This window comes from Poecilia reticulata, linkage group LG18, assembly GCF_000633615.1.
Source record: "Poecilia reticulata strain Guanapo linkage group LG18, Guppy_female_1.0+MT, whole genome shotgun sequence".
Classification (NCBI taxonomy): domain Eukaryota; kingdom Metazoa; phylum Chordata; class Actinopteri; order Cyprinodontiformes; family Poeciliidae; genus Poecilia; species Poecilia reticulata.
This window is the reverse complement of record NC_024348.1, coordinates 19,059,975-19,078,556: the sequence shown is the minus strand read 5'-3', so window position 1 is coordinate 19,078,556 and position 18,582 is coordinate 19,059,975. Positions and strand designations below refer to the sequence as shown.

General features: G+C 40.6%; 1 protein-coding gene across 1 annotated transcript in view; it reads right to left on the bottom strand.

The window, feature by feature from the left end:
• Positions 1–10,354: 10,354 nt before the first annotated feature.
• syt4 (synaptotagmin IV) overlaps positions 10,355–18,582 on the bottom strand; it is a 9,341-nt gene continuing 1,113 nt past the window's right edge. The window contains exons 2-5 of the mRNA XM_008435959.2: positions 16,852–17,468; positions 16,440–16,763; positions 12,446–12,566; positions 10,355–12,046 (exon numbers count right to left, since the gene is read on the bottom strand). Of these exons, the coding sequence (XP_008434181.1) occupies positions 11,727–12,046; positions 12,446–12,566; positions 16,440–16,763; positions 16,852–17,468 (1,382 nt within the window). The 3' untranslated portion in view covers positions 10,355–11,726. The remainder of the gene's footprint in view (positions 12,047–12,445; positions 12,567–16,439; positions 16,764–16,851; positions 17,469–18,582) is intronic.

Genomic DNA, 18,582 nt, shown 5'->3' with positions numbered 1-18,582 from the left:
GTCTTGATCACTATCATTAAATTCATCATCATTTTCATCTGTAACCTGGGTCTCAGCGTTTCTCTCCTCACCACCAACCACACCAAACCGTGACACAAACTCAATGAGAGAAACTTCAGATCCTTCATGTTAATTCGTTTACAGGCCGTTCAGATGAAAACTAATGTGATCAACTAAACCCATAAACCACAATGGGAGCTGATCGCTTTACTGAATCATTTTTGGATCTGAAAATGGATCAACCAACACTGGAATGTAAAAACAGAACAACAAAACATTGTTTGTTGTTTTACCACAACTTATACTCGGTTAAAAGAATAAAAATATATATATAAGAAAGAAAATATATGAATAAAAAGAAAACAGGGATTTAAAGAGGCCGAGGTTGATAATATCTGTTTTGAGTTGTGAGGTTCGATATCTCTTGTTTTCCTCTTCAATCATTTGTGCATCTTTTTCCACCGTACTTTTTCCTTCCACTCAGCTTTCCACTAATATGGTTGAAAGCAGTCCACATGATTGTGTAGGCCTTAATATTGTCAAAATACCTTCTTTTGTGATAATCTAATTGGATAAAATTTGAGAAATATACAATTTTTCCCAATTAATACATTTGGATTTCAAGTGTATATTTCTGCACATTTGCTTGGTTAGCTAATAAATCATTTACACTAGTTATGTTGAGTATATTTTTGCATAACTCTGTGTCCATTTGGTGTTTTATTGTCTGTCCTGTGTGACTCTGTGTTATCCTATAATGGATTGGTGAACAGTTATGACCCAGTGACCACTGCTAATGGGCACCAGGACCCAGTAAAGACCAGCAGGAATAGACACTGGATGGATGGGTTTGGGTTTTGCTCATGATATATGACTCCTTTGAGCTTCCATGCAGACAACACTGCATCGTGTTTCTTTGTGTGTGTGTGAGTATCTCCACGGTAAGAATTCACAAGTCGCATTTGGTGAACAAAATCCTTTGCAGTTTTTTATCAGAAAAAGCTGGTTGCAGCAATGTGCTGAAAAATCTGACAAGGGACAGAAGAACGAAAAGAACGAGTGACACCAATGGAAGGATGTTTTATCTGCTCAGTGGTTTCGTAACAAAGTGGAAAATGGGTGCGTGTGTGCGCGTGCATGTGTGTGTGTGTGAGAGAGAGAGAGACTGATGCTGCTCAAAAAATAGAATACTAATACAGGAAGGAAAGGTATTTATCTTCAAGAAGTGCACTTGCAGCGGCTAACAGAGAGAGATAAATAAAAATGAAGACACGCATGGTGTTAAAAATGTAAAGGTGAAGGAGAGATCAAAACAAACTGCCTCCTATTTTCCACCGCTGCCCACGGGCCGTAAAACGCATCTTAACAGCTTCAGAAAATTGAACTCTTCCACCGTCTCTGCAGACCATCAGCAACATTTTCCCTGAGCCTTTAGAAGAGATTGTGGAGGGAAGGGTTGATAAAAAAATGAAGTGTCAGGCTAGAGAATTTAATAAAAGAAACAAATTTGTCTGTCAGAGATAAACGTCTACATTTTTGCCATTCGATGGCTTTTACTGAGCCCCACAACACACATTTATCCAAATATATCAGAAAGACTAAGAGATATCTTAGCAACAGAAGAATCAGTCACCTGCTTTAAACCAGGACATTTAGGTTGTACTTTACATGAGCTGGAACTATTCACCTTCATTTCATCTCCATAGACTAACAATTTCTCATTGTACTTAATCATTGCATATCAAATTATCGTGGTCACAGAAAATAGTAAAATCAAATGTAATTTGAAAATATTCAAATATATGAATGCAGAAAGACCCTGGACCGGGAATCGAACCCAGAACCTTCTTGCTACAAGGCAACAGCTCTACCAACTGCACCACTGTGCAGCTGTCCATGGATTGTGTTTCTGATTCCATCTTGCTAAGTTGAGGGATTTTATATTAGATTTTACAGCCTATAGTCAAATCAAATCAGTGCTTTTTCTTCTAATATTTTTTCTGAACAATATTTGGTATAAGAGACAAAGTGACAACAGTACAAAACTGATGAAAATGACAGATTAATTACATTGCAGAGAAAACTCTACACAGTACAAGTTGAGTGACAAAGAAATACGTAAAACAAACTTTGCGAAGTGTGGCAAACGATGACCTTGTGGAAAATCAGGATGAATGAGACCAACGAAGAGACCTGAAGCAGAGATCTGGATACCACATTTTCATAAACCGTTCCTTAAACAAATGACTTAAGTGGATTAGATCCAGAGGAAGGAAGGAATTCCATCCAGGTGGTTTTATTTGGAGGTTTTATTCTAAGTTCCTGGAGGGAGGATAGAGTCTACTCAGGCTGACATCAGCAGTGTTGTCCTGACCTTACTGTCTGGAGATAACGGGTTCATCCCCTCGGGAACTCCAAGTATCTTTTCCATGTCCTGCAAAATGTCCTTCCAGTAGGCTGGAGTTTGTGGACAGAACCAGACACAGTGTGTTTGGATTCATACTGAGACGTTGCACTTCAGACACTGAGGTGACAGATGCTGATTCGTGCCGTTTCTCTCACTTGGTGAAATTTGTAGACGGTGCAGAATTTTAAATGACAACACTCTTGCGCGGTTACACACTGAAATATCTCGACGTGGTTCCACTTGTCCCACTTATTTCTTACATTCAAGGCATCGTGTTGATTTGACATATTCTACATTTGTCTATGCATTGCTCTCGACTTCATCCATCCAGTTTGTTTCACTTGAAAGTCTGTGTTGTCATTTTTTACTTCCGTCTGCTTGGTGCTCTTCTCTCCGTCTCCTGCGGCGTTTTCTCTGCAGGCACAAAGCATCAGGGACGCAAAGCGAACCCAGGAGACCTCCTGCTGTTATCACCCACAGCAGGCGGGAATGATGCCTCATCTTTTCACTCTTGTTTCTCCCCTCTGTTTTCTTTCTGAATGGCTTCCCCGCGTTTACACAGTAAAGATCGTGTTCACATTTTTTTTTCTCTTTTTGCTTTCAGAGCTCAAAAAGTTAAATTGCCTGACCCTCCAGGAAGCTTGGAGACAGTTTGTTTAGAGCCGAGGAAAGTCAGACAATACGGAGGCTTATCAGTGCAGTCATGCCAACCGTTTCTTGTCGTGGACATTATCTGCTCCTCCCGCTTTTCCAGTTCCCGTGCGTTGCAGAGCGAGTCCTCTCCACTATTGTTTCCCGTCTCCAACAACCTCCAGACTCTCAAACACTGGGAGCACCGCAGGACGGCGTTGTCATGACAGCAAAGGTGAACGAAGGGTGTGGGGAGAGCAAGGCGTCGGCTTTTAAACCTTTTGTTTGTGCGTTTAAATCACACCCAGACGCAGCAGAATCTCGCCGTCTCCATTATTTTTTGCTGCCATTCTCAAGGATGAGCACCTGTGGCCTTCATGCTGTTGCTATGGCAACACACATGCACCCTCGCCTTGATCGCTCTTTGGTTGTTGAGCCTCAGGTTGAGCCTTGATTGGCTGGAGCGATGCAGGCCACGGTGCTGGATCGTGTCTGCATTTCTCCACTGTTGTAGAAGGAAGACAGTCAAACTAAAAACATACCGAATGAACAATGTGATGCATATTACAGTCGTCTACAGTCACGTATAATGCTCTGTACTGTGTCATCTGTACAAAACATTACAAATCAAAGATAAAAATATCTTTGATTTAGTTTTTGGCATCAATATTTTTATCCTAGTTTAATCCTTTTAATTTTTTTAAAATTTTCCCCAGAACATAGAGGAGGATGAAACAGTGGAGAGTTTCTGTCCTCTTTCTCTCCTTGCCACCTTTATCGCCTGTCTCTCATTCTAAACTCGCTCCCCAGCTTTGAGTCCCTCCATCATCTCACCCGGGACATTTCATCCTCAACTATTATTTGGGGCTTAAAATAATTTTCTGTCATCAGTTATCTGTTTTCTACGGAGCCCCTAAGGGGACATGGAGAAAAAAAAAAGGAAATAAATCCCGACTTATTATCTCGAGATCCCGACTTTCGAGATAATAAGTCTGGATTTCTTTCCTTTTTTTTTTTCTCCATGTTAGGGGTTCCGTAGTTTTCAAATCTTTCTTGTGACGTTTATCTCACCAAACGGAGCATGTCGGCCTGTGATGTGGAAACCGAGAGACTTACCTGCCAGAGGACTTTGATAGATTCTGTAGAAAACATTATAACTAACTAAAGACATGCCAAATGAAAAAACGAGCAATAATTATGTTTGTGAGCAATGAAGACGCAACTTCAAATTAGGAAACTTCTCTACTGTCAGATGCCTGAGAAAGATGATGTTTGCCTTGACAAAGTTGGAAAAGTTTTGCAGGGGAAAAAAAAAAAACATAAAAGTTTACAGCCACTTCTCAATGCCTCTCTGCATAGACAAACAGCTGTAAACACTGGATATATGGATGTTGATTTCGCTTTGACTGTGTGTGTATAGAGTTTAAGTGTTTCCTTATGGGAAGTAATGAAAGCAAACGCTTTCCTTTCAGTCAAATAATGTTTTTATCTGAGATTCGTAATGCTAATGCTAGTGGCAATTAGAATTTCGCATAATAAATTCAGCTCAACTGCACAGGTGCTTTGCTGCTGTGTTTCTCTTTTATAAGGAGAATAAAAATATTTACGCAAAGTGATTTGTTTCCTACATATTTTCTTTCATATTTGGCCCAGTGACAATGTGTGAATTGGTGATAAGTAAACCTGATTAATTAAAAATCTTGCAAATGAATGTAATGATTTTCTACTAGATTGGCGTAAAGGGAGTCTTGATAGGATCCATCCTCATGTGACAAGTGAATATTTAATTTACTCTATGGATTTTCTGTCATCTTATTTGTTTCAAAATATGCATAAGGTGGACTGACCACAGCACTGATCACTAGGCAGGAAAAGCTCCAGGTTTCCCTCTGTGACTAGTATTACAACCCACTGTTTTTAGATTCACTTTATGTTCTTCTCAGTTTAAACCACACAATTTCCAGTCAGTGTTGCTCCTGTGGTTTTTCTAAAAACACAGTAAGAATCTTTAGGCAGCTTCATTTCACAGTCCGGTTGGATTCATTTCAGTCGTAAGGAAAATGAAGGCATCATTTATTGAACTTCCTGCCAATGTGCTGCAGTTTACGACCTCGTGGGCGTCGCGCTGCGCAGACCCGGCTTGGCGCCACATTCCTTTTGCTCACCTGTCATCTGCGATGCATCCGCTGCAGACGTTGATGGTATTTTTGCAAACAGCTTAATTTGAGGTCACCGCTCCACGTGTTATGACACGTTAAGACACAATTTCCTTTCTATTCTAAGACTAATAATAATATGATTTGTCGGTTGCAGCTTGCAGTGCCAGCTCACTTCAACCGCGATCCTTCTGTTGTCAACGTTTTACTTTCCACAGCTTCTGTTATTTTTGAAGTGAAGACAGATATTTGCATTTGAAATCACTGAGTTATATGTCATATTATAGACGGTGTCAGAATCTGCTGATTTCCATTGTAACTAAGCACGAAGGCATCTGAATAACTCTCCTGTTCAGCAGGGCTGTTAATCACTGAGACTGCCTGCTGTTTGGCATGAAAGCTTGCAGACTTTCAGCCTTTCACTAAATAGAGCCGGCTGCCTCTGCCAAATAATGTTATGTTCCCATCTTTTAAGCTATTTCCTACTTGTTAACTCTACCATACTCCGAAATTAAATATAACACATTTTATTTAGCCCTTTTTTTTTTTGTCATGCGATCTCCTTTAACGCATGAAGCATATAGGAAGGACTCTGACAGAAAGTAGCATTGATTTCTCCCCGTCAGCCATTTTCTCCGTAATGGTATCTGCTTCTCTGAGCTCCCACGATCTGACTCACAAACTAATGAGGCAATTAGCACTGCTCCATGAAATAATGTGACTGGGGAAATTGCAAAAGCGGCGATCAGAGTTCTCTAAGACGTCCTAAAATATATATATATATTCTTTTAGATGACTATTTTTGCATAAAGTAAGCACAGAGCACACATTGAGCACATGCAAAGCTCTCAGTGACAGTAATTGTCTACTTGGGTGGAAGTCTTTTGCATGATGACTCATCCGCACCATCCCCACAATGCACTGGGGATGAATCTCAGACACACAGAGAGATGGATGCCTTTAAAAAAGGAGCTCACTGGAAAATTACAACAGCTCTGGAGGGAAGGACAATCACGGCTGTGACTCAGTCAGTGCTGAATCTTACAGGGGAGAGTTGAGCTTCGAGGCCAACACTTATTTTTGGCATGTTTTCTGGAAATACACTCCTGGTTCTAATCTTGAAACAGTGGAAAACAGTCGCACAGATTTGCATTTTGCTCTGCTGGGTCGTAACGAGGCTGTTAGCTGGGCTTTAAAATGCAAAAGGAAGAAATGAGGAGCTGATAAAATTAATGACATTTATTAAGCAGTTGAGCAGGCTGTTCATCAACTGAGCAGAAGGTTAAAACTGTTACCCAAAACAAACAAGCAGAAAAATCTACATGGAATAGCTGAAAACATTCCTCTAGGAATGCAATTGTTTCCTCTAAATTGGTCATTATGTGTTCATTTCTGGTTTTTTTTTATTTTTTTGGAATTGTCAAATAATAGGAAAATCTAAATATATCGCTTAGCTTAATAATCTGATGTTTTTCTTACTGCCTCTTAAAAACAATTTCTATTGAATGAACAGCACTGTCCTGTTCAAAACATGGCAATACATCTTCCAAAGTAGCAACATGTATTTTTTTTTCTTATTATCTGTAAATGACCCTGAATGGCTTCCCAAGCTTTCTGCTAACTCAGGCACATCAGGTCTTCAGTAACTCTTCCCTGTGTGCCCAGATGACCTCTGCATGTTAATTTTAGGTTCTCAATTCATCTCAAAATGGAGTTCTGTTATCAATGTTCAGACTTTTCTTTCAGACCTCCATCTATCCAGCTCCTTCTTTGCTGCAGCTCTTCTCTCTATTGTCATTTAACTTTCACCGTCTGGTTTTGCGAGGCGCCGTTATCATCGACATGTGATTTGGCCAAAATTATTCCTTTTCTATTCTCTTCCCTGAGTTTCACAACCTACATTTACACCCAATTGTCATGCTAATTTTGAGCAAAACTTTTAAAATGCTGTGGAGCGAATTAACCAGACTGCATACAGCACAACTGTGTAAGATGTCTACACTAACCATGGTTTTCATAAACCAGATGTAGAGGTTTCCAACTAACATGGATCTCACATCACATCTCAGAGAAATGAAGAGTCTTTCCCTCCGAGTCAGGGGTTTGGATTTTGAAATTCTTATGAGTTTTGTGCCTCTGGTAAGGCATAGATCCACCTGTGGATGAGAAAGTTCACTACGTCAGAATTTATACAGCAAATGTGTTTCCATTTTCCCTTCAGTGCATTTACTCTTTTTCAGAAAAACCAGAGGCAACCTCATGCAAGCTCATAAAATTGAAGAAGTTATTTTGAATTTTGCTTTTTCCCATCAACCTTTTCTAACACGATATTTCAAAATGCACATAACAGAAGTTGGTGGAAACAAGCCAACAGTCTCTCTGTAACTCTATTCCGACCTACGAATTACACTCTGAGCAAGCTGACAAGTTCACTTTGAGAACATCCTCTTTAAAGCCAGGAAATTGCACTGGCCAGGAAGTGACACTATATAGATAGGTGTAGATAGGAATTGCCATGTAATGTGGTTTGTCCTGAAAGTTCCTCAATCAGAAATAATCTGCATCTTACACAACTATATAAACATCTCTCCATCCATTTTTATTATTTTCTTGCACCTGGTGAATTTACCTTTCTGCTCCAGATGTTAGGTAATTTGCTCACAAATCGATGTACATGTTGAAATGAGTCAGACGGTGTCTGTTTACACGTCCGATTTATCTCAGCGTCTGCATCACTGACGATGCTCTTTACTTTAATCCCATGGAGTCAACCGCTAACTGTCTTCTGGTCAACCACCACGCTGGTACACATTTCCACCAGGAATGCTTCTGCATGCACCTGACTCACACCGACAGTTGCCACGGCAACCATGCCTGTCAAAGAGTTTGTGTGTGTAAATGATGCTAAGACGGCATTGAAGCCGCTTAGTAGCTGAGAAGGCATTTTAAACATGCATGCTCTTTATGTCCACTGTGTGGTTTTCAATCCTACTGTGGATATGTAATAACTAACAGTAAACTGTAAACATCTTGAAGGTATAATAAAGTCACAATGCAGGGTTAGAAGTAAGAAATGGAAAAAATACCGCTTGGTCATGGTTTGATGTGAAACGACTGAAACCTTTTAAAAGAAGCGGAGAAGGTTTCCGAGTATATTATTACCCCATGCCCCAAAGAAAGGGTCTGGTAGGAAGACAGCACTATATTTCTTTTTTTTTAGCATAATGAAATTAATGTTAAAATCTTCTTCTGAGTTTAACACACTTACAGAGAAAAATGCTGTGAAATGATGACGGATTTATGGCTTATACTGGGTTTTAATCTCTCTCTCTCTCTCTCTTCTCTGGACAAAAGAAGATAGAACCAGGATGTCTACATCGTTCAAATCCTTTAAAAATGTGCTACAGTTCCACCTTTCCGTGCAGTTTGTAGTGAACAAATTACAAAGTGCAATTCCTGTGGCATAATTATTGACTATAGTTTTGTTGCTGAAAGTCACATCTCACTGTCAGCCACTCACAGAAACCTCAGCTGGCATGAAAATACATCCTGCACTACACTGCAAAGAACTGTAAAAAAAATCATTTGGGGCTCTGTTGTTTACAGGGTAATTACCTTCTTTTAGTGCCAATTTAGTGTTTGTGAGGAAGGAAGTACGTTAGAGAGCGCAAACTAATTTACTGCACGTAGTTTGGGGTTATTGTATCAAAAGATGTCTGAAATGGAAACAAGAGTCAGAGTGGAGGCAGAAAGAGTGAGAAACACTGAGAATCACACAGGAAAAGAACATCTTCCTTGTCTAAAGTCCACCATGAAGCATCTGATGCAACTCCGTGCAAGACCAAAGATAATGAAAGTTGGAGTAAGATGATAACGACGAAGGGAGGATGAAAGAAAGGAAGGAAGAAAAGATGCTGAGACAACTGTACTTTCGCTGAACCACTTAGCTGATATTAAATTCAGTCCCGATGACTTCATCCTGGAGCACTTAGACTCAGAGGTTATTACATCATCAACCTGGAAATGGTCCCAGTGATGTCATCTTCGTTATAAAGGTTGATACCAAGTACAAAATCTGCACAGATTGTGCATTTAAAAAAGGCCTGGTGGGAAGTTAAGTAGAATAAATTGATCCTGAGAAATAATCCTGGCACAACTGTCTATTTTATTTACTTCTACTCAAAGTTCCCAAAACCCATATGATTTTTTTTACATTAATGAAGTGGTTGCATGCATGCACATATGTACGCAGACGTTTCTCTGTCTGCATGAGGACACTCCAGTGACATCATGGATTCTTTTAGTCCTTCCCTTTGCAGCACAAACTTAGCCGTGATTCATTTTTACCCTTCATTAAAGGAGTTTTTATTTATAGAGCACTTTCAGCTAACTGTGGGCAAGCAAAGTGCTTTGCATAAAATAAAATAAAAACAAAAGAAGAAGAGTTATGCTAGACTGAACATGATACAGCATGGTAATATTCAAACCTAAATAAATGCAGGATTATTAAATACAGTCTACATCTGATTCTAACAGATGAAACAAAAGTTCAATAATAAATGCAGGATTATTAAATACAGTCTACATCTGATTCTATCAGATGAAACAAAAGTTCAATAATCACAGCAATATGAGAAAATAGTAACTTGAGTGTTAACAGCCTAATCTATGGTTTATTTATTTATTGATTGATTGACTGGAGGTTTGGAGGTTAAAACTGACATTGTGCTTGTCTCCTATGCAGGGAAGAGTTCCCAGTCTGGCATGAGCAGTGGTCCCACCTAGTGACATGTGAGGGGGCTGATGACTGGAGTTCAGTGAACCAGTCTGGTGGCACATTGGTTTCCTTCAGTCTCTCTTGACCCCCCCTTTGGTCTGACGGCAGGGGTCACATTGAGTTTCTCCTGCTTTCCCTTTATGTCTGTTTCTGAACCATTCAGTGCATTATGTCTACAGATGTTTGGAGACTTGGAGTCTTATTGGCTGTTTCTGGGTGCAGGTGCTGCATTGCGTGGATGCTGTGGACAGCCTGCTGGGTCCTGGTCCATTTCGATCCAGCGGTCCTGAGGTTGCTGTTGCCTTGTTTCTATTCATGTCCATGAACTTGGGGTAGACTGATCCTTATCTTGGTAGGGGTGCAATGTGATCCCAATTTTTTTTTTAATTAAGAAGATCCCTTTTCGGTTTAAGTTTTGGTCCCGTGAATACATAAATGTGAACACACACTCACACGATTGTATTTCTACCCACATTAGGAGTTTGCATTGTCTCCTTTTTTTTTTTTTTTTTTTTTAGTAATTGCATTTATGCCTAATCCAGACATTCCCCTAACCTAACCATTACTAATACATACCTAAACCTCAAACAGCACTTCTTCTTCTTATGGGACCCAGGCATTTGGACCCATAAGGAGCAGTCAGCCCCCATTTGTTAGAAAAATAATGCTATCAGTGTACACAAAATACAAAACCACACACACAAATGCATGCACACTTTTAACACCACATGGAGTAAAAATAAAAAATAAAAAAAAAACTCAGACTCGTGTTTTTTTGTTTTTTTTTGTCAGAACTTGCCATATTTTATATTAAGTTACATACATTTACATTTCAGCTCTCTTTGTGCTCACAGTAACAGGACCAAAACACCTACAGTAAACATTGTGTGACTTGCATCCACACACACTCACAAATCTGTGTCACTGCATACATCCTCTTTTGGAAAAAGACACGTACAAACACACTCACACACATAAATGCCTCTGCAGCTACTCCACTGTCCCCAGTGCGCTCAGTCTGTTCCAGTCAATCCGTAAACCACCTAATTTAGGCTCGTATTTCTCTCTCAGTCATGACATATGAAATAACACTTAGACCTAAACTGAGGTTTTGCAAATTAGCAAGAAAAAAACTGAATCAGTGTAATAAACCAAAAAAAAAAAAAAAAAAAAACAACATACATCTTTTAAGAATGAAACATTGGCATTATAAAATGATCTTTAATAGTCCACCTTTGTACAGCACGGTCAGTCGTGGTTCTTTCTGGTATTCGTATGATGGTCTACTGGTTACTATTTATAAGAGGAAGAGCTACAGAGAGACGTAGAATGAGCAGAACTAGATGTAGAAGAGAGGAAAAGTGTAAAAGCAACATTTGAGACATTCTGCACTGCAACCATGGACAGTGAAAATCTGTTAATGCCAGAATGATAACGCTGCATGTTTTCACTCAGTGGCAGTCTTTGGGATTGTTTAAAGCTTCAACATCCCCCACCTTCTAACAGAACACTACAGATAACTGGTTAATGAATGATTGCAACGTGACATCAGTTGAAATATGGTCTCCTCTATATAAAAGTCCACTCCCCTTTTTTTTTTTTTTAAATAACCCTTTACCTAACCCACTACATCCCCAGTTAATGTCCAATGAGAACTGGCCAGTGGGACGTCACATCCCGCCCGTCCTCAATTCGTCGCTTTCAAGGTTGTACCAGTTCAGCTATGGGTAACAAAATCAACAAAACCTCAGCCGTATTATTCCTCCGACATGGTGTGCCATTTGGCAATCTGGCGACGCGGGTGGTCGCAGATCTCTCTCCAGTGCTCACCGGCCGTTCCCGCTGCCGACGTGCCCAGCACCAGGCGGCCGATTACGGTGTTGGGGTTGCGTGAGGAGCCATTGTCTGAGTCCATCAGGAGCAGCTCTACGCTGGTGTCCCTCAGGCCCTCTTCGGAGGGCAGATCAAACACAAAGAGCTCGTTGAAGACCGGGTTGGGGGAGCATTTCTTCACGTGGGTCTTCTTCTTGCATATGCGCTTCTTTCCTTGGTACATATTCACTTTGACGTATGGATCTGGAGAAAAAGGAGGAAGAGAGCCATTGATGAATTGCGAAAGAAGAAAGAGCAGCAATGGAAAATATCCATCTTTGCAGCAGCTCACTACTGGCCTGTTGTTCCCCAGCCAGATCAATAAAACAATAAAGTGGAAGTGATGGATGTTAGTGTTGATGTCTGCATAACACACACATACACACACACATATTTTGTGTGTATATGTGTATATATATATATATACATTAAGTGCTCAAAATAACATCCTGATCAGGTTCTTTTGGTGCTCTGTGGTTTTCATTAAGGCAGCTGTCAGCATGCCAGAATGAGTTTGGTTCATAGGTCAAAGAAAGTCTTCCTGCAGCTGTTCCTGCAGGTATCATGTTAATAACGAGATGCTAAGATAAAAAGTCTACATACCGGTAGGACCGTTGTTTTCAGTCTTGGGAAGATGCCGAGCTTTCAGGACCACCACAGTCAGAGTGTTGGTGGTGGACTGGTAGCACAGAGACAGCAGCAGTTCTCCTCGACCCAAGGACTTCTTTATGTAGGGATTGGGAATGATAAAAAATAAAAAATAAAAGAAGGGTAAGGAAAAGATGGAAAGAAAGAAAATGGAGAGGAGATAAAGGACAGGAGGGTTTTGGTTAGCATGGTCAAGCAAGACTTTTACAGCAATTTGAAAACCAAAGCCAGGCAAAATATGTTTAATTCACACTGGAAAGTAAACAATCCACTTATCTTGACATTCATGTCTGCTTTAGACACTAGAGTGCATAACATTATGACCACCTGATAGTATGTCAGTTTCCCTTTTGCAGCCATTGACCAATAGTCTCCAGCAGACCTCTGAAGTTGTGTTGTAACATTTCTCTTTAGCTGTGAGGCTGTGCAAATAAACCACAAACTGCAGTGCAGTCTGAAAACTTTCTACCAAAATGATCAACCCACTAATGAGTCCTATGATGAACGGAGACTTGGTGTTAGATCACCTGCCAGTGGTCATAAATGTATTCCCCATTTGTGTTTATTCATTGAACGACATTCCTAATATATTACCAAAGCAAAAGTCTTAAAAGTAAAAGAAGGAAATATGAGTCTTCTTAGCTTCCTAGTCCAAATCCAAAATATATTTGTGCTTTTTGTGTTTGTTTTGTAAAGGCATGCCCAAGCAGTTGATTATCCAGTAAATCCATTATTTCCCTCTTGTACATTTTTATGAAATAATTGTTGACTGTCTAGTTTTTAATGCATGCAGTAATCATTTGGTTTGTAGGTCATAAAAACCTATTTAAGCTACCATTCTTGGTTGTTCCACAGTTACGTCCTAAACAAAGTCATTCCCATATGTAGACTTGGTAAATAAGATGCAATAATAATTTTTTGTGAGTTTTGATTCCCTAGAATTACTGATGACTACACAGTCCTCCTGGTAGTTAGCTTAACATCAGAAACGTTAACAAATACTGTAATCTGGTTGGCGGGTAGGAATCTCTCTTAGTGCTAGTAATTTAGGGTTTTTCTGCAAACTGTAAATATTGGTAACTTATAACTAATGCACACATATACAAATTCAGTAAATAAGAAGTAAACCAGTGCTGTTGATTGGTTTTCACTGCAGTAGAGGTAAATGACACATTCATTATCGGTTATGTGATACATTATCGGATCTCAATAACATTACGTCTTACTGATGAATCCTTCGTGCTTTTATTTGCAGGGCGTTTCTTTCCCTTCCTCCCCACATGCACACACACGCACACACACACCCACGCACACGCACACACACATCTTTATCCACACCCTGGAGACAGGGCGCCTTGGCTGCTGCCTTCACACCTAACCGGATTTCCAACCCCTGAACATAGTTGCCATGGAAATGAGAAACATTTAACAAAGACAACTTCTATCCCTGACATAAAATTTAGATGCCAAAACACAACCATGTTTGCTTTCATCCGGGTAACTAAAATGAACGTAAAAAATAAATGTTTGTTGTTCCGGGTCTACCTTCATCATCTAAAGGCGATTCTGCTCACTGCCTGCTGTCTTGACTCGTTGCACTAATGTGTGCTCCTATCCACCCACACAAAGCAGAAAGACAAAATACCTCCCACACAATGAGAATCCTCACACTGCCTCCAAAGAGCCGCACGCCATCAGCCATAACGTGTTGATTAAAAACGCTGGAAGTAAAAACCTGCTTATGGCAACTCTGCATTGATTAGCTGCACTGCTGTGCACCCACGCCCAGTCACATGAGGCAACGGGACACATGAGCCCCACAGACAAAGAGCCACCACCCTCCTAGCAAAGAAATGCCTCCTGTCTTACAGAACATCAAGTAAGGAACTCCAATGATGCCAAATTTGTGTAGACTTGCTGTGTAATGAGCTACTGAAATCATGCAATTGTTTGGCTGCATGCATTGCATTGTCTTTTGTGCAGCAGATTTGTAGAACAATTTTTCTCATCTTGGAAACAGACCATTAAGATATTCACAAAACAAACATATTTTGTGAAATACTAACGGGAAACATCAATGAAAACAAGGATTAAGTTTATTAATAGTCTGTTGATGGTGAAAAATATGAAGTGAGATCGGCTGAAGGTGGATATAAAAATCAATCCTCAGATTCTGACCCCTATTTCTCAGCACTTTTAAGACTTCAAAATTATTAAATCTGTTGGAAGAGTGCAAAAATTGCACCAAACGTATAGTTTAAATTAGAGTTATAATATGATTCAATATGATTTTTGAACTAGACAATCTTATATTTCCATCATTGGTCAAAAATGTAAATTATTACCATCGTTCTGTCCGGGGCATCATGAATGAGAACAAACATGTATTTTACTCAGGCATATTTCCTCTCATAGTCACTGCAGAGCCACAGCTCCTTAAGTGAACTCGGCAAAATTTATGAGATATCTTTATAGGGAAAATTCACTACACAGGAAATGAGATGTTATTTCAATGTAGTCCTCTCGGATGCCAGGAAAAGGCAGAAACAGAATCCAATAATCGGCTCTCCAGAGATTTATAATGAGCCCGACACACTACAGAGAAAATAATAATGTGAAAAATACATTATTTTGTTCCCACTCTGACAGTCCAGTATTAGTGTCCTAATTATATTGTTCTGTTTGGACGTTAGCATAATTAGACACGTGACTATGTATTCAGAGGCCTGGTAGACATTTTGTGGGGGAAAATTGCAGCAATGAGTCTTTAAAGTAACACACTTGAATGTCCTTAAGAAATCAGTGTAGAAATCAGGTGAATTTGGGCAAAAACAAGCAAAAAACAAAAAGAAAAAAACAAGAGAAAAACCTAAAGAAGAAAACTCTGTAGCATTTTAATTTGTCTGAACTGAATGCAGCACATCCCTCAGCAGCAGTATCAGGTGTTTCAAATCCATACCTGGGATGTTGCAATAGATCTGTTCAGTCTCTACGGGGAGATAAGCCTCCTGCTCTGCCTTTACCGCTGACTTCATTTAACGTTAACTCTTTGTTACCACAGACAAGACACTGACAATGGAAATCCTTCAGAGTATTTGAATTAAGTAAAATGCCACTTTTGCTGCGTGTTTCTAATTTAGGATAAAGGTTGGTGGTATCTTGCGTTAGAAAAGCTTTGGAGGAATCATTATTGGATCATTTGAGCAAAAATATGCACCTGTGCAAATCTTTATTTTAATAAATGAGAAATAGACACTTAAAGAGTGTCTGTGTAGTTTTTAAATATGATTCTAGGGGAATCAATCTGGTTTGAGTTCACTATTTCCCACCAAGCTGCTTCGCTGCAATGATTTTTATACTTCTAAAAAGGCTTTTTATGATGAATCGATAAATTTGGATTGCATTATCTAACTAATGATTAAAAAACAAAAACTTCAATGATGTTCATATCTATTTTCCTAAATGTTTTAGTGCCGTTCAGGTCTCAGGCCTGAGTGGAGTGGGAGGTGGTTGGGTGGGGGTTGGCCTGCAGCATATGCCAGCAGACAGCAGGCAGGAGAGGAGGCGAACCCTGAAGAGACTGTCAGTCTCTCTCAGTAACAAACAACCAACCACAGATAAACTCTCACCTAAAGGGGGGATAACAATGAACGGAAAACATCCATGACATTCCTTCAGATAAAAACTAGGATATGAACTGAAGAAGAACATCCAAGTCAGCAGGTGTTTCTACAGTTTGGAGGTTCCCTCCCCACAGTCTAAAGCTATTAATGTTAAATAGCTTTAGGCTGCTACTCATCCATTAAGTATGGATGAGTAGCTGTTTGTCTTGACACAGAGTTGTATTATGATGGACCGCCAATGAGTCCATGGTGTCCTCCACCCCTCGTTCACTGACTACACCCCACCCTATAGCACATAGGTACATAAAATATGCTCCACATCTTACCTTGACGTTCCTCTTGATAATCTCTCTGCTCATTAGGACACGCCCCTCCGACAAGTCGATTCCAGACAAAGGTACGAGGGTCTCGCCAATGACCTCGTCACGAGAGAACCGGTCAAAGCTCAGCACCATGAAGTGAAGGGCCAGCTCGGACACTCGAGCCAGTGGGATCCCGTAGAAGCTGAAGGTCTCATCGAAGGCCGGGTCCAGAGTCTTCCGAAGGACTCTTGTCTTCACCCTGTGCTTCTTCTCCGGCAGCAGGGTCAGCTTGATGTAGGGGTCAGACGTCAGTGACTGCTCATCAGTTGGAGTCAGACCATGGGCCTCCTGGGAGAAAACGTGAAGATATTAAAATGAGATTTTAGCATTGAAACGCTCAGAAAGTTCCCACTGAATAAATATAAATGTGTGTTACCTTGATGTGAACAATGAATGCCTTCCTCTCTGCCTGGTACTCGAGAGAGAAGTGGAGGGTCCCCAGACCGCCCTCCTTTTCGTCCCCCTGAGGCTTATCAACAGCCGGGGTGGGTGCCTGGCTCGACAGGGCGCTGGATGGGGAAGGTGGGTCGCGCCGCTCCATCGCACCGGGTTGAGTGAACCCTGTTTGTGGGGAGGGGAGCTCCAGGTCTGGGGAGCTGCGCACCGTCTGGTGGTGGTGGTGAAAAGGTTTGGTGGTAAAGTTTCCGTTCAGATCCCGCTTCTCAAGGTCGAGGTGCAGGGCTGATCTGGAGCCATTTGGAGTTGTGGCAGGTCCACCAGTGCCGGGGCTCATCGGCGTAGTTTGGCAGTTTCCATTGACATCTGTTTTAGCGGCGTCATTAGCTGTCGAGGTTGTGGCTGCCGCAAACTTCTTTTTGCCGCTCAGGCTCTCGGGGTAGATGTCGACGCCTTTGAGCATGTGCACAAACTTGTAAGGGGGCGTCTTCTGGGACTTGTTGGTGTTTTTGCGCTGGCAACAGATCCAGGCGAAGGCCGATGCAGTGAAGACAAGGCCAAAAACGCTCACCACAGCAACACCCACAGGCACTGCCACTGTGGAGGAGGTTGGGGGAAGGGAGAGGAAGAAAATGGAAAGAAAAAGGTTAAGATTTAATAAGAAAACACACATTGAAACAAAGCAGCATCTGCAACACAAGCCACTGGGATCGTGCTGTTGCACTGAACCAACTGAATACATTTATCTTCTTCTGACACACCCTGCAGCCTGGAGTCAAATGAGGACAAAAACAATGCAATCTGTTCAACCAAGTGTTGTTTTCGTATTCCAGATCTTCCGATAATATATGAACAGGAACAGCCAGAATCATCAGAATCATAAATGGATGACCTGTAACTCCAGAGATGCCAAAATAAAGAGAACGGTTGCTCAGAGACAGATTTCAACAGCTGGGAAGGTCATTTTACCCCACTGCCATGTTGTACTTTTGTTCTTTTGGTCGTATCACAGCTAACATTTGACATGAGAAATCTATTAGACTTTTTATTTGCACAGTTTTTTTTTTTTTTGCTTTATGAGCATGAATGAATCTCAGCTCGATTCATGAAATAGCTAAGGAAGATTTCACAATATGATATTTGGAAATGATTATAGTCATTTATCTTCTTTCCACTCAAAAGCAGGGATAATTTTGACTAAAAGCTACAGGGCGAGGTATTACCACAGTTACAACCACAGTGGATGTCATTTCTCTCAAAGCCCTTGTGTCTCACATGGCGTCGCTACGGTGACGTTACAGGGATATTTGTCACTGTGTGCTTTCTTTGTTTTGTGCCGCTGAGCTCTGTCTCACAGGCTATCGCCCTCTCATGCAGCCACATTTAATGGGTTGATTTCAAAAGAGGAAATGCAGTCCATTTCCCACAATTAGGAGGGCGACCCAGTGGAAAAGCACTCAGATTAACCCATCTAAAAAGAGAGATCGGATCGAGGCGCGGGGGTGGTGACCAATCACTCATGCGCTTGCCTTTTTCATCTGGTTAAAGCTAATGTGTTAGATCATTTATTCAGGGTTTTTTTCACACATAATAGTCGCCACGGCATGGTTAATGTGATATTAATGTGACAGTGCAGCTCAAACGAAATTATGACAATCAACAGCTTTTCATTCTACATTATACCTGTATTAAAAGACTGTCTGTATATATA